We start from the raw sequence: 16763 nt of genomic DNA, 5'->3' as shown, positions 1-16763 counted from the left end.
GGTCCCCTCACACGGCCCTGGCTGGCCGAGACAGGGTCCCCTCACACGGCCCTGGCTGGCCTGGAACTTACTGCACACCCACACACCCGCAGTGTCTAATCGGCCTCAGCCTCCCAAGCACGGACACTGCGGGCGTGAGCTGGACAGTCTCGATGGCCCTGCCTCGGAGACGCTGAGGCAGAAGTGGCCTGAGCAGGGCCACACAGCTGGCAGAGCAGGATTCCCATCGGGCCAGCCTGGCACACTAGCCGGTGCCTCCCACATGTGCTGTGCCCTTTAATCCTGGGCACCCCACTTCTTGAAGGCTGTGGGTCCCGGTGACAGGGAGCAACTGAGATTCCTCAGGTCCATTTATACACCCACATACCCACACGCTCACACTCACGTGCTCACTCACAGGTACTCATGTGGGCGGGCTCCCGCACAGATGTGAGTGAGCAAGCACACACACACACACACACACACACACACACACACACACACACACACTGGTTTCACTAAGCTGGCCTTCTTGCTTTAGGAAGGAAGCCAACAACCCCAGGGTCCCCAGGGAGAAAACAAGCCTGCAGCGGCCAGCGTGTCTAGAAACACAGGAAGGTGGTGATGACAGACAGGAACCTGGGAAGCCCGGCTCCTGGTTGCCTTCTCTGTGCTGCCTAACAAGGACAGACAGAGGGGGCAGTGACAGAGAGGGCTGACAAACACAGAGTTTGGCGTCTCTGGCTTCTCAGCCAGGTGATGACGGACTCACGCAGCTGACTGCCGTGACCCCGAGAGGCCCCCAGGAATATCGGCAGCCTGATAACTGAGCTGACTGTCTCCTCTGCCCAGCCCAGGGGAGCTGTCATGGATCCCCTTCAGGCAATAACCACACATTTCACAAAGCCAACATTGGCGTTCTAACCTCATGACAGGTCCCCACTCGTCCTGAGTTCACCTTCATGTCCCGGGACCCCGAGCTAAGCTTTTAACAGGCACCCTCGAACTTCAGCGGTTGTCACGGGTCCCCACTGTGGACAGGACTCTGTTCATCACACACCTGTGACGCTAAACCAGCGAACCTGTCTAGACTCCTGATTATGATCAGCTGCAGAGGTCAGCCACGCTGGAGGTGCAGAATGCTCTCACAAGCCGCTTCACCTTCACGGGACATCGCCACCTTCACAGCGACATCAGACAGGAAGGACGAGCAAGCAGCATGTGTTATCACCAGACCCTGCAGGCTGAGGTCCCAGATAAGGACTCGAGCTGGAGGGCAGCCTCAGGGAAGGAGCTGGAGCTGAGCTCAGGCAAACACAGCTCGGAGTGGCTGCTTCTCCGGGGTGTCAGGGACAAGGAGGAGCTCGGCACAGGCCCTCTGTGCGTCTCTATTACACTACAGTCATTTCCTGCATGCCTCAGGGCACTAGGACCAGGGTAGAACTAGGAGAGTGCACAGAGGGAAGAAGCCACCCTCTGCCTCCGTCTGCCGCAGTGAGGCAGGGACCCAGCCGTCAGCGTGCTGGCTTTCTCTGCTGCTCCGATGTTATAGTGCAAAACTTAGCTGTTGTAACCATTTTGTGCGTGAGCACATCCCTGTGTGTACTCACATGGGCAGGTGTGCATGCGATGTGTCCGCCGTCACACGAAAAGTGAAGGGCACTGCCAGGCGTCACCTTACAGCCCAAGACTCGGTGGAGCTGGAGGTCTCCGACTCACTAGGCTGCCTGGCCAAGGGGTGTCCTGTCTCGGCAGCCAGGGCTGGGAGCTGGGCGTGCAGGCAGCCACCACCCCGTTTTGTTTTCACACGGAGTGCTGGGGATCTGACCTTGGGTCCTTGAACTTCCAGGGCAAGCTGCTCACTGGACGAGCCATCTCTCCAGCCCCACTCTTCACACTTCTAAGCCACTCACGCTCCATGCGGCCACCACCACCATCCTTCTCTAGAGCGTTTCCGTTTTCCCAAGTGGAACCTCTGTACCCACTGAGGCAGCAGCCCAGCCCGAGCCCAGCACCCACCATGTTGCTCTCTGCCTCTGAAGGGACTGCTGAAGGGACTGCGTCTGGTGTGACAGACTCCAGTGTCTGGTCCGTTGTGACTAACTCCCTTCAGTTTGCACGGTTTCCAAAGTAGAATGTCCTTACGACTGCAGGCCAAGCCACATGCACTTGCTCCCCTCACTGAACATAAACTCCACCTGGGTGCTCTGATCCCAGTGCCCCTGGACCCAGTGTGCGGCTAGGCAGGCCATGAGCCGCCCTCTCAAAACAGCCAGCATGAGGGTGCAAAGCCTGAGAGAAATGTCCCCATGTCCCATGAGGTAGGCCTTTCCCATCCACAGACACTCATGGCACAAGTTCATGCTCACACACAGGACACACAGGACCCTGCTCTGGCCAGCTCCCCTCCAGCCTCCTCTATTGTCACACCCGGGTCAGACCTGCTGCTCCGTAGACGCCTCCCTTGTGTTGGCTTCCTGTGAAAACCACAACACTGTATCATGAACTGAGGGTCTAAAGTCACAGAAACCTGTTTTCTCTGAGTCCTGGGTGACAGAGTTCAAGGTCAAGGCATAAGCAGAACCCGACTCCCTCTGCCCGATGGAAGGAGAGGCTCACGCTCACGTGGCTATGGCCACAGCTCTCTGCTTGCTCTCTAGGGCCGCCACCAAGGGCCCCCGCGCTGTAACTCTGCTGTACCTGCTCCTTATGAGATGTCTAATTGGGTGTAGGCTCTGACCTAACCTGGCACAGCTTCACCTTGTCCCTTAAACTACTTAATTCCCAAAGACCCTTTCCTGAGCAAGGTCACATTTCCAGGCTTGGGGTGGGTGTGAATTTGGGGAGGACACCCTTCAGCCACAGCAATGAACCCCAATCACTAAGGCCTATGGTCTGTCTTGATGTCTTATACACACGTATTTGGGATGGTAAAATCAGAAAGAAAGAAAAAACATGATGCTTCCCACTGATATTTTTAAGTGAAAGAAACATATTAAGGGGAAGATTTAAATATAGAAAAATTGAAAGAAAAGTAACAACACCCACACAAACTTGCAGCTCAGAAATGGATCAAAGTTCATAGTCTGGAGAACGTTTTCTATGTGCATACAACACACATCCACAGACACGCACATGCTATCGTAAGAAGGCAACATGTGCAGGGGGCGCATGCTTCTGAGTTTGCCTTCCCTCATCACTGTGGTGTGGACCGTTGGCCACACGCCTCCTTGTTCAGGCATCGGACTAGGGCCTGCTGTGTGGACGAGGTCCTCTTGCCAGGGCCAGAGGGTCATGTGTCCCATGCGGGATGAGAACCATGGAAAAGCAAGATGAAGGAGTGGTGACAGAGTTCTGGGAGGCAGAGGTCATGACCCCAAAGCCAGCCACCTTGGAAAGATGATCATTGGCATCGCCTTGAGTTACAACCACATACTAGTCCGTGGATGTCATCTGCGACGGTGTTTGGTAAGGGCTATTGAAGGACAAGTGGGTTAGCATGTCTCTATTGTTAATCTTGGCTTCCTCAGGGTTTTTAAGTAGTTTTATTTGCATTGCTTTTGCTTCGCTGTCGTTGACCAGGATGCCTGAGCTTTCTGGCTCAGTATTTTCTTCTCTGAGAAACACAGTACCGGCTCTCTGTTGCCACTGTTATAGCCAATTGTCTGTGCTCTCGAAAGTGGGGGCATGCAGGCTGTGTTTTGAGGATATTTTTTTCTGATTTGCCCTCTTATATTTTTTAATAGACATTTAAATTTTTATGTTGTCAAAAATATCGGTCTTTTAGTGTATCTCCTAGATTCCTAATGTGGATTTAAAAGGGGCCTTCTCAACTCTTAGTGCTACTTTTAAAAATAGCATCTTCCTCACTTACTGCTGTAGTTTTATATTTTGCATTCAAATCCTTGATCTGTCTAGAATTTTCTGTGACATTTAAAGAAGGGAGAGTCTCTGCTCAGTCCAAGTGGGCCACCACTGTCCCCGGCATGTGCGGATGAAAGCCCTGAAGATGGTCCTGGCCTTTTTACCCATCCGGCTTCCTGCATGGCCCTTCCACCTCTAGCATGCCCCGGCCGCTGCTCGGCCCTCTCTCTGGCTTCTCCCTGGCCTCTGGCGTCTTAGTGTTGTTTTCCAGGTTCTGTGTCTTGCTGTTCTTCTCACTCTCCGATCTCTAATTCATCCTCTGCTCACTTGGGCAGACCCTTCCCCACAGCGAAGCATCCACACCAGTAATCACAGCTCTCTACTCACACTAGGGGATAACTCCTGGATCTAGGGCCTGCCTTCACCCTGTGTCCTCTCCAGACAGGGCACCAGGATGTCTTCAGATGTGCCAAACTGAACCAGCCCCACCTCTCCCATGTCTGTAATGACCCCCCTCAACACACACTCAGTGGTCCCCAAGTTCTGCTGCTTATACCTTTTCTTCAGCCCCAGATCACGGCCACCTCTTCTCACTGGCAGCTTCTTCCTTCCTTCATGTCTTCCAGCATCTGTAATCCAGGGCTTGACAGTTCCTATGGTTTTACATTTTGCAAGGTTTATAGAAAATAGAGGAAGAAGGAACAGGAAAAGAGGGAGGGAAAAAAGGAAAGAGGGTAGGAGGAAGTAAAGAGGGAAGAAAGGAAGAAGCAAAGGAAAGGAGGGGGAAGAAGGGAAGAGGAAGGGCAAACACTGCACTTTGACCTCTTTCCGTCTAACTACGGTCTTCTGCGGTTTCTGACATTTACTGTTTTATTTGGGGGTAAAGGGCTGCAGCAAAACAGCTGAGGGGAGCTGTATCTTTGGGCGCTCCAGGGGCTCTCCATAGCACAGGGACCATTTACAGAGTCATATTGTGATAAAAATACTCACTGTCAAATTTAACACTTTAGCCATCGTAAACACACTTCTGGGGCACTGAGTGAAGTGTCACATTCTGGAATCACCCTTGCTGGCCTTTCCTGAAGCTTCTTATCATCCCAAACAAACAATTCCAGTCCCTGCTATGTACTTTCCTACCCTCTGTCTCTCCATATTTCCTCACAGACATGCGGTCACATTATTATGATTTGGCAGCTGTCTTCTGTCACTCAGAATGGTGTCGTCAAGGTCATTCACAGTGTAGCTATGGAAGAATTGCCTTCTTCTGAGAGTGAATTCCCTCTTTCTCTTTCTGCTCATCCATTCCAGAACTGACAGGAGACGGTTATTTCCGCCTTAGTCTCTGTGAAGACGGCTGCTGGGAAGGCTCACACAATAGCCATCTGAGCCCTTGCTTCCCATTCTGTTGAGTTTCGATCCCAAAGCATGGTTGCTGGACCAGGGGCTCTGCCTGGCGCTTTTTTATTTAACTTTTAAGGGGTTGCCTATATGTCTGTGTGTGGGCTATATATATGTCTGGCCCTTGAGAAGGCCAGAAGAAAGCATCAGGGTTCCCTAGGACTGGAGTCACTGATGGTTGTGAGCTGCTATGGAGGTACTAGGAATTGAACCCAGGTCCTCTGTGAAGTGATCTCTCCAACTGCGTGATATTTAACTTTTGAGCAACTGACTGCTGTGTCCTATGGCAGCTGTGGGGACTTCCACCCCTATCAGCAATGAATCCAGGCTCCTGTCTCTCCACTTCTCACCAATACCTGTAATCTTCCTCTGTCCTCCTTTTCATAACAGCCTTTGCAGTGTGTATGATTGTGGTTTCGATTGGCATTTTTCTAATGTCCAGCTCTGCTGAATGCAGTCCGGGCTTACTGGCCGGTTGTGCGGCTTCTCGGGCCCATTTCCATGTGGGCTGGTTCTTGGTTTTCAGCTGAAGGCGCCCCTCACACCTCCCAGCTACTAACGGCCTGCAGAGCGCTGGTTGGAGCTCACTCTGTGGGTTACATCTGTCTTCTTATCTGGCGAGCCGTGCTCAACACGGGCCACGTGTTCGTGCACAGAGGACACTGAGCTGCTGAAACTGGGCCAACCGGGTGGGGACAGCGCCCCTGTTGTCTACCCGACACTCACTGTGAGAGCCCCTCCAGACTAACGGGCCCACGTGTCCTCCTCCTTCAAGCCCAGTCAGTCAATCACAGACGAAGCACGTTCCTACAGGACCTGCTCCTCAGCAGCGGGAGCTGGAGGCAGGCAGTCAAGAAGCAGAGAGATCACGCTTCAGCCAGGGGTAGGGCAGACCACGCAGCCTCAAACTCAGCCCGTGCCGCGTTCTGTGCTTCCCGAAGCAAGGCGGCGAGGGCCTCATCACCCTGGGCACTGAGTGTTCAAACACACGAGCCTGGGGGCTGTCCTCCTGCAGACCACAGCCCAAAAGACACTGTCTGTGCATGGGCTGTGACGACGTAGGAGCAACGTTCCCGGTGCAGCTGCAGCGCGCACTACCACGCGGCCTGGAGTGGTCCAGAACCTCATTCAAATCGCCCCTCAACGCCACACTGTGGGAGTACTGTCAAATGCCACCGATGGCATTTCCTTCTGCAGTTCCTCTGAACACACCTACATGTCGGCCCTGCTCACACCTCACAGCCAGAATAGCCCCTTCTCCCCGGACATGGCTCCGGCGAGGTCACCGGCACAGTAAGGAGCCGTCCCTGGCGCCTTCGCCTAGCCACCCCCGCTGTCCTCTCCTGGCTGGTGTTGTCCTTCCTCCGGGCACCGGGCTCCGCGTCAGCCTCTTCATGCTCCCAGGGTTGCCCTCTCGGGCGTTTCTTTCACCTCCGCACTGTTTCCGCCCTTTACCCCGTGATGGTGCACACGGCGACCGGGGCCTGTGGCCTCGGGGAAAGGAGCACCAGGACCACCTTCTCCCGCTCCTAGAGAGGCCGGGCTCTCCCACGTTCTTCTCAAGTCACTAGAATGTCGCTTGCATCTGCACTTTCGCCACCACTAACCAGTTAGTGAGTTCAGTTAACCCACGCTAACTCTTGCACACACAAACGCGTGCGTTCTGTCTTGGCCTTCCTACCTCCCTTCAGCCTTTCTCTTAGCTGCTCCCCTGAATGACATCGCTTCTGTCTTCTTAGAGGCAGTGTATATTCCTGGCTGTAAAATTAGAGGTAGACTCGATAGCAGAGGCAAAAAGTGTAATGGCCAATCACAGCCCTGCTCTTTCTTACTCCTAGACAGAACGCAGGCCCCACACTGTCCAGGACACAGCTTCCTTCCCCTCTTCACCGAACCCCCACAAACACATACACCATACCATAACAAAGGAAAAGCTGCAAGAGCGAGCATGCCCACTGCTTAAAACCCTGGTCCTAAAAGTCATGCCCCACTCAGGATGGAGCCTGACACCGAGGCCACCCAGACAGCAGGCGGCAGGACTGTGACACAGGAACAATGGGAATAAAGCCAAGTCACACACATGATCAGCAAAGGCAAAGCATCTTCCTTGGGACCTCAGCGCTGAGCAGAGGTAACCAGACTGCCAACGCAGGACACGGCAAGCCTTCATCCGCTCGGGGGAGGAGGAGGCGCCTGCCATTTCCTCATCAATGAACAATGCTTAATCGATGCACGTGATTTTAAGCAGTCTTCCCCTCGGATGCACAAACGTCTTGAGTTTGGCGAGCCCTAAGTTATAGCCTCAGTCAAAATGTTTCTCAAAAGTTGGGTAGATCTGTGCACGGGACAGAGTGGAACCTGATGGAGGCTGAGACACCAAAGGGCACAGAGTGATATAAAGACAGACTAGTCAGTCTTCAGTTATTTATCCCTCCAGTCTCTTCAGTGTCTAACGGGGCTTTGAAAGTTCCTGAGAAGACACCCAGACAGCTCTTACCATGATCCGTGCAACAGGCTGTTACCAAAATGAGTGGGGCTAAGTGTGCCTCCAAAGTTGGTGAGTTTTCTGAGCACTGTGAGCAGGCGAATCTACTGCATGGATGGGGTCTTCACTCAGGGGCCCTTGCTCCTTGCCTTTGTTGGTTTTAGCTCTCTGGGTGTTTGGGCTTGGCCTAATCATATGGGCTTCCCACGCAGTAAACGCTCTGGTCTGTGGCCTGATGCTTGTGACAGTGGTGCAGAGAGCACAGGGACAGATCGGGGCGGGGCAGGGGATGCTCCCTGACCTTCCCATAGGGTGATGGTTAACACCACCGACCTGACAGAGAATTGCCCAGGAGACAAGCATCTGGAACTTCTAGACTTGGTTAGTTGGGACATGTGCCCACCTAAATCTGGGCGATACCATCTCACAGAATGACATAAAAGCAAGGCAGCAGCACCATGAGACTCCATAAAAGGGAGCAAGCAGCTAACATGAGCACACAGCTCTGCTTCCTGGCGTGTAACCAGCAGCCAAGAGCTCCTGCCACCGTGCCCTCCTCCAGTGTGACGGACTGCACACTCGAACTGTGAGCCAAAATAAGCCCTTCTTCCCTTGAGCTAGCTTCTTTAGACAGGTGTTTTGTCATGGTGGTGAGAAAAGTAACTAAAAGAGAAGGTAACAATTAAGGGCCAGAATCTGTCCATCTTTGGTTTCCTGGCCGTGATCTCTCCCTTTCTGAGTCCTGAATACAAAGAGGACGGGAATGTGGTCCTCACCCCGAAGAGTCAGCAGACGCTCTCTCCAGGCTGCCCAAAGCACCACCAGCTCCTTGGCCTTCCAGAGAGGTTCCTCGGTTCTCGGTGGACACCTGGAGCTGGAACAAAGCCACTGAGTCAAAACCCCGGAGAGTAGCTTCTAGTTGGGGACCGACTCCCTCACAGTGTAGCAGAGTGTAAAACGCTCCGAAGGCTGTGGGCAGGCGGCTAGTATTCAAGCCCTCTCCTTCCACCTCGGGACTCAGAGAGACAAAAAGGTTCAGGGTAGCCATGCGTCAAATGCCTGCCGGTGGTCCAGGCTCAGGGTGCTTCAGGCCCACTGTGGTCTCTGCGAGCCTGCAGCAAAGCCTGCCCAGACTGCCTTGGCTTGATCTCAGTAGTCATCCAGATGCAATCCTAGGTGGAGGCCACTGAGGAAGGATGAGCAATAAGGGCTCAGGAAGAGTGGGGACCAAAAGCATCCCCCGGGATAAGGGCCTTGGCAGGATGGAAGGCCCTTGGATGGAACGCTCCACCCACATACCTTGCCCACCTGAGGCCCCTCCCTACTTCTCCAATCCAGGCCTTGCATATGAGGGGGCGATGGGGAGGAGAAAATTTTCTTGTTTACAAATTGAAGGGCCACTGAGGTCAAAGATCTGAAGAACAAAGCTATCAAATCACACAATAGGCTCCGTAGATCGGGTCCTTCCTTGGGGAGAAACTGAAAAACAGAGCCATGCAATTGATTTTAAAGGGAACTAACCCGCCATACGCTAATCAGCTATAAGGTTGATCCATGAAGAAAGTGGGAGCCATGCAGGCCCAGCCCTGGCTGTTTGCTTACTCAGGTGAGCAGCAGTGTCTTCTCCTTGAACCAAAAGGAAAACTCAGGCACCGCTGGCAAATGCCTAGCTTAACTAAAGGACGCAAGTGAAAGCCTGGGGGAAGAAAATGCTCATAAAACTTTCAGCAACTCTGAAATTACCAGCTAAACAAGTCATTCCAGACAGCAGTTTCTATGCATTTAATAGCAGAGGCCGGTCTAAAATTCCCTCTGCAACCGAGAGAGCACTCCTAATGCATTGCTAACTGGTACAGTCTTCAAGAAGGCTATCAGAAAGAAGTAACTCCGCAGCCAAAGTACAGATGCTCAAAGCTGAGGCAGAAAGCGAACCAAATGTGTGACTACACAGAGAGAGAACATTTCTCCATGCTTCTTTTTAACCTTGGCATTGAACCAACCATTAAAATATGAGGCATGCATCCTTCCCCACAAAACCCAGAAAGTGGTTAAGCCCTGGAGTCTGAGCAGCACTTAGAGAACTTGCTCAAAAGTCTTGCCCTGAATAAAGAGTAATAAAGAGCAACTTACTACCAGACGATGTTTCAGGACGTGCCAGGCAGGCCCGTGTCACCTGTGAGGTTTCACTTTTCTTTGTCAGGACCCCATGAGTTGGTCCAGTGGGCATTTCACAATGGAGAAATAGAGGCTGTTGATTTGGAGAGTGTATTTGCTGGCCAGAGCTGCTTTAACAGACAAGAGAGTCATTGTCTTACTGTTCTGTTTTAGAGACTGGAAGCCCACAGCCTCTCTCTCTCTCTCTGTATCTGTGTGTGTGTGTGTGTGTGTGTGTGTGTGTGTGTGTGTGTGTCTGTCTGTCTTAGAGATGGCGTCTTTCACTCTGTGTGGCCTTCCACTTGACCACATACCCTGCATCTCTCTTCTTCTAGGGGTAGACATGGTTATATTAGATTAGGCCCTGCTCAACCTGTAACTGTCTCCTTGAAGGCTTGTATTGGTGGCTGCTCTCATCGCTGTGACAGAACAGCTGAGGAAAGCAACTTAAAGGATGGAGTTTCTTTGGGCTCAGAGCTTTCAGGCACAGCGACAGGAGCGTGAGGCGCTTGGCAAGTGTCCCACTCGGAGAGCAGAGGGAGGTGACTGCTGATGTTTTTATTCCATGTGGGTCCCAGCCCATGAGATGAGCGCCCACATGCAGAGCAGACCTCTGCTCTTCAGTTGACTCTTTCTGGAAGCATCCCTCATAGACGTACCAAGAGATGTGTTTTCATGGTAGTTCTGAATCCAATGAAGTTGGCAAGCTTAGCTACGAGGGTTCAGTCCTGACAGACAGTCACACTGGACTTCAGGCTCCACCCACGTGTCTGGGGGCACCACCCCTCAGTTGTATCAGCAGGTGGACATTCATACTGGTGAGTGATAGAGCCAGGCCTGTTTGAGTTCCAAGAGTGAGCATGGCGTGTTAGCCTGCCGTGCACTAAATATGTGGTTCTGTTACCTGCAGAAACAAAAACAAAATCATCTCATTTGCACTCTCTTCTTCTCTTCAAACTTGCAGCTAATGTCCTGGAGGGCGACTCCATGGACCAGGACGTGGAAAGCCCAGTGGCCATTCACCAACCAAAGTTGCCTAAGCAGGCCAGGGATGACCTTCCAAGACACATCAGCCGAGACAGGACCAAGAGGAAAATCCAGAGGTACGTGAGGAAAGACGGGAAGTGTAATGTCCACCACGGCAACGTGCGGGAGACGTACCGGTACCTGACGGACATCTTCACCACCCTGGTGGACCTAAAGTGGAGATTCAACCTGCTTATCTTTGTCATGGTTTACACAGTGACGTGGCTCTTCTTTGGGATGATCTGGTGGCTAATCGCGTACATCCGGGGAGACATGGACCACATAGAGGACCCTTCGTGGACTCCCTGTGTCACCAACCTCAACGGGTTCGTCTCTGCTTTTTTATTCTCAATAGAGACGGAAACCACCATCGGCTACGGCTACAGGGTCATCACGGACAAGTGCCCTGAGGGCATCGTGCTGCTCTTAATCCAGTCTGTGTTGGGGTCCATTGTCAACGCGTTCATGGTGGGATGTATGTTTGTGAAAATATCCCAGCCCAAGAAGAGGGCGGAGACACTGGTCTTCTCCACCCACGCGGTGATCTCCATGCGGGATGGGAAACTGTGCCTGATGTTCCGGGTGGGGGACCTGAGGAACTCCCACATCGTGGAGGCCTCCATCAGAGCCAAGCTGATCAAGTCCAAACAGACTTCAGAGGGGGAGTTCATCCCCCTCAACCAGACTGATATCAACGTGGGCTACTACACCGGGGATGACCGCCTCTTCCTGGTGTCGCCCTTGATTATTAGCCATGAAATCAACCAACAGAGTCCCTTCTGGGAGATCTCCAAAGCCCAGCTGCCTAAGGAGGAACTGGAGATCGTGGTCATCCTGGAGGGAATGGTAGAGGCCACAGGTAAGACGCTTCTGTCCTGGGTCCTCCACGGGAAAGGTGGCCAGTTGAAACTCTCTGGTGTGAAACTCTGAGCCAATGAGTCCTGTACCCTTAAGTACATGCTCTGAGTTGTCTAGCCATGTTGCCTTTCAACTTTCTGAATTTTAAGATTTGGTGGTGATGGTTGTTGTTTTTATCTGTGTGAGTATTTTGCCTGTGTTTTTGTATGTGCACCTCCTGCGTGCCTGGTGCTGATAGAGGCCAGAAGAGGGCACCAAATGCCCTAGACCTGAAATCACAAAACAGTTGTGAGGGGCCATGTAGGCTGGGAAAGTGAACCAGGGCCCTCTGCAAGGGCATCCAGTGCTGTAAACTCAGAGTTGGAGAAACTCAGCTTTCACACATCTTTGCTCACGTCTAAAGTTCATATGTGCTATGTGCTCCGCATTCTGAGAGCAAAGCGCACTCTGCCCACATCCATGGTGGGCAGTGACAGAGCTGCAGACAGACCTCCTGGAAACAGCGTGAATCCAGTCCCCGCTCCAGCAGTTCTTCATAGCTCTGCGTCGTTGCTACCCAGTCTGGTCCCTTTTACCCACAGCCTGTCCTGTGTTTGGAGACCTCTAGCTTTGAAGCGCCAGGTTGGTCTGTGTCATGAGAAAATGTATGGGTTGGCCTAATTCTTCATTAACCTGATATCCTTTTCCAAAGGAAAGTCCCTGCTCCCATGCTTCTATCCCCCTGTCTCCTACACCAACAGGAGACAAAGTCACAACTCCGACCAAGTAGTTCTTAAGGCGAAGGGACAACTTGTCCACTAAGGTTTTCAAGTTTGGCAAACTGAAAATGTGACTCTCTGGGGCCCAGAAGTCTGCTTTCTGCAGAACAAACAGAACTTTAAAGACTAGGAAGATTCGCCTGGCCCTCTGTATCTAAGGACCCATATCCAAGGATTCCACCAAGCATGGATCCAACACAGTTTTTTAAAAACGTCTGGTCTCAATGCCAGGCGGTGGTGGCACACGCCTTTAATCTAAGCACTTGGGAGGCAGAGGCAGGTGGATCTCTGTGAGTTCAAGGCCAGCCTGGTCTACAGAGTGAGTTTCAAGACAGCCAGGGCTACACAGAGAGAAACCCTGTCTCAATAAGTAAAACAAAACAAGCAGCATCTGGTGCTGAACACTTTCCTGTTTTCTGCCATTATTTCCTACATAGTGTAGTATAAATATTTATGTAACATTGTATTAGGTATTACAAGTACTCTAAAGATGGTCTAAAGTATGTGGATGAGTGTGTGTCTATGCAAACACAACTGGTTTGTAAGAGGGACTTGGGCGTTTGAAGATCTGGGTATCCTTGGCAAGCCCTGGAATCAATGCCCTCTGGATCTGAGAGCTGTTTATCTCACACCTGCTCTGGAGCCAGGCCCAGGCCTGTAAGTTTGATGTGCAAAGAGGAGTGAGAAACTGTCTTTCTCGGGGGAGCAGCTGCAGCCCGCACCGGGATAGGAAGACTGTTGCTTACCTCTGAGTCATAAGCCTTTGGTTCCTGAGAGGCCTCAGTCTGTATGGAGCTGGAGCCTTGGCTGGGGGCTGTGGAATTCTAAGTAGGTGCTGCAGATGGTAGCGGGGCTAGCAGCACTTTGGACTTGAGATTTCTGTGTTCTCCTGAGGTAATAATTAACTGGAGCAGAGGGGAAAGAGGAAGAAGAAAGGGGAGAGAGACAGACACAGAGACACACAGGGAGAGAAAGAAGGGGAAAAAGATGGGAAAAGGGAGGGGAGAGGAGGAGGGAGGAGGAAGGAGGGAAAGGAGTGAGGAAGAAGAGAAGGAAGTAAAAGAAGAAGAGGAAAGACTGAGGACAGTGAGTAGAGAAATGAGAAAGGGACCCTTGAGACAGGGACCTCTGTCCCTCTCAGGCTGACCAGCAAGCACAGTCCCCGTGGTGCCTGTGGAGACACAGCCCGTGCCGGCCATCCAGTGCTCCCTTCCCACCGACAGGACCTGGGTGGGTAGTGAATGCCCCCGTGCTGGCCTCTGCACACAAGAATCCAGGCTCTGGCTGCCAGTGGCAACCCCCCCCCAACAGCAGCAGCCAAGCTCTGTGCTCCCTCCAGCCAGAGCCTCAAAATATAAATGAATTTGAGCAAGAAAATCACTTCTGCACTGCCCCCAGGGTAGATCTTGTCTTTCTGATGACAGCTCGCACAGAACAAGCCTATTGGAAGTGAGAAGCATCCTCTTCATGGAAACTCCCAGCGATGTTCGCCTGGGAGCACACGTGCCTTTCCGAGGGTTCGTAGCCGCACCTGGCTAGTTGCCAGCAAAAAGAATCAAACTGTCCGCCACTCACGAGAAAAGGCAGCCGGTGCTGATCAAATATGTGCTTTTAATATACTCAAATACACACATGTGTATACACGCACACTTGTACATGTGTGTGTATAGATCGTATATACATGTATGTGTGTTTGTGTGTGTATAATAATTTCCGGTTAGAAGAGGAAAGGCGTTCCAGAACATTCTGGGGGTGTTGCCAAGCTGATACATCTTGGTCCTTTCTGCGTGGGCTTCGTACAGCTCAGTATCTCCCACATAATTGGCTTCTGAAACTTCAGCAGGGACATGGTCTTCGAAAACGAAAACTACAATTGGGATTTACAGGCAATTAAAGAAAGGAAAAAAATAAGGAGAAAAAAGTTTCAATGCCTCAAGGCTACAGAGAAAGAAAAATGTGCAGACTGGGGGAGACGAATTGAGAAGGGATCCGATGATGCCCTGAGGTGCAGGCCTGGAGGGTGCTGGCCCAGAGCAGCTTCCCAGGAGCTCAAGACTTCTCTCAAAACTGTCCCTGCTGGGCCAGACAGATGACTCGGAGGTTAAAAGGACTGGATATTCTTCCAGAGGACCCAAGTTCTATTCCCAGCACCCATGTGGTGCCTCAGGTCCAGTTGCAGGGATCCGGCATCCTCTCTGGCCTCCGAGTACACTGCACGCAGCTTCTGCATGAACATGCATGCAGGGAAAGGCCCATGCACATAAAATAAAATAAGAATTTTGAAAAGGCTACAAAAGCCTGTCCCACTGACAGCGCCCAGCCGGGTCCAGGGTTGAGATTACTGTGTCTGTATTTGCAGACCACTCTCCATCAGGGTTCCACATGCCCTTCCTTCTTCTCTTTCTCCCTTGGCATGTCATGTGTGTATATACAGCAGACTTCCACCGTGACCGGTGCCTACCCTCCCCCTCCAGCATCACCTACTGCCGCAACTTCCTCCCCACATTTTTCAATAACCTGCTGGGTCTAAGCGGTGAAGCAGAGGCGAGCCCCCAGCCTGAAAAACACTGGCTCTCTCTTCCCCGGCCACCACTGCCAGCATCTCCTTCACTGGAGAAGGGCCTGGTGGGCCCCTCCCCCGCCCATGGAGACAGCCGCCCAGTTGATGGTGTGCGGCCTTTGTGCAAACAGCACAGCCGCTGTGAGTTCGGAGGCAGCACCCTGTGCAGAAATGTTGCGTCCGCCTCCCTGACCTCCGGCTCCTACAACCTTTGCACTCCCTCTTCCAGAATATTCTGAATGTGGGGGGTAGAGACGGGCTGTTTGTGGCAGAGCACCCCACAGTCACCAATTCTCTGCACTCTGGCCATCCACGTGCCCTTTCCCTCCCCACATCACGGCCTCTCGGTGACCTTGACTGCAGCGTATTCTGGACACCTGAGCTATCTTGCAGTGACCCGAGCACCAAGGTCTGGGTCTGCTGGAGCTCAGCTGGACGGGCAGCAGGGGCCATGTGGGCAGCCCAGGCCAAGAGCGCTGCGGACACTGGCAGCGGGAACCCCGTCCCAATGCCAACTCCACTGAAGAAGGTGAAATCAAGGGTCATGGACTGTGGCCTGCTTGCCTGTCACACTAGAGACCCTGGACTGGACCCTAGCTCCACATAAAACTGGGTGAGGCAGTGCATGCCTGTAATCCCAGCACTCCTGCAGTGGAGGCAGAGGATCAGAAGTCCAAGGTTGTTCTCAGCTACACAGTGAATCCCAGGACAGCGTGGGATACAGGGGACCTGGAGAGAGAGGGGGATGGGGAGAGAGGGAAAGAAAAAGAGAAAGAGGGAGAGAGACTGAAAAATCCCCTTGGAGGCAGGCAGCAAGCCTTAATGCCATGAAGGGATCCACCAAGGTCCAGCTGACACTAAAGGACAGGCACGCATTCCACAAGGACGGTTTTGTCCCAGTCCTGCCTGTAGTCCAGGGAGCGGGAGTGTGATCGACACAACCTCCCCAGAACCTTCCAGTCATGTGATTCTATTTTTGAACATAAATCAAACCCTGGAAAATTCTGGCATCAGCCACCCAGACACCCCAGAGCTGACTGTGTGTCATCTGCAAATATATTTTTGAAGGGGCCTTTATGTCCCCGACACATAGGCAATTTTGAGGTAGTGATGTTTACAGAAGGTTTCTCAGCTACGTAAACAACGCTCGGCAGCTGTGGCAAATGTGCGTTAAAATAGTAGAGCATTCGTACAGACTGTTATTTATAGAGGGCAAATGGGCCTCGCAGCTAGATGACAGCCGCCCAGCGCTGGGCCCCGGGCCATGCCTCATTGCAGCCTTTCTGATTGAACTTCCATATTTACCCCCAGCGATTATGCAGCTATGACAGGCAGCCGGAGCCAGTACCCTGAGTGCGTGCCTTGGTGGCACATACCTCCATTAAGCCTTTTGGGGTTTGGGATTTACACTTTTTATTCTGAAAACTGTACCACTGGTAGAAAAATTAGCCAAACCGTATCATCAACCCCTAGGAGCCTGCCATTTGGTTCTGATAATTGTCCGTCTATGCTGTTACTTACTAATATTCCCCAGCATCACACAGTTTTAACTAGAAATGTCTTAGTCCTTTTCTACAGAAGATAAGATCTCTCTGTTTTTCAAAAGTGGATGTATTCTGTTTTGATTGTTCGGTTGGTTGACTGGTTGGTTGAGTGAGTGATGACTGGTTGGTTGAGTGAG

The 16763-nt window shown here is 52.1% G+C and overlaps 1 protein-coding gene and 1 long non-coding RNA gene across 4 annotated transcripts in view; one reads left to right on the top strand and one right to left on the bottom strand.

Moving 5' to 3' along the window:
- Positions 1-16763, top strand: part of Kcnj6 (potassium inwardly rectifying channel subfamily J member 6) — a 224706-nt gene that overhangs the window by 130998 nt on the left and 76945 nt on the right. For all 3 annotated transcript variants that reach the window (XM_055614870.1, XM_055614869.1, XM_055614871.1), the window contains one exon: positions 10845-11765. In XM_055614870.1, the coding sequence (XP_055470845.1) occupies positions 10845-11765 (921 nt within the window). The remainder of the gene's footprint in view (positions 1-10844; positions 11766-16763) is intronic.
- LOC129682493 (uncharacterized) lies at positions 2878-13711 on the bottom strand. Its single transcript, XR_008720981.1, has 3 exons — positions 13269-13711; positions 9857-10784; positions 2878-8600 (listed from the first exon to the last, which is right to left on the bottom strand). It is a non-coding gene; the product is annotated as an uncharacterized LOC129682493 (long non-coding RNA).

The sequence above is a fragment of the Psammomys obesus genome, unplaced genomic scaffold (assembly GCF_907164565.1).
Source record: "Psammomys obesus unplaced genomic scaffold, mPsaObe1.curated_primary_1811, whole genome shotgun sequence".
Taxonomy (NCBI): Eukaryota; Metazoa; Chordata; class Mammalia; order Rodentia; family Muridae; genus Psammomys; species Psammomys obesus.
This window is presented reverse-complemented; position numbering and strand designations above follow the sequence as displayed.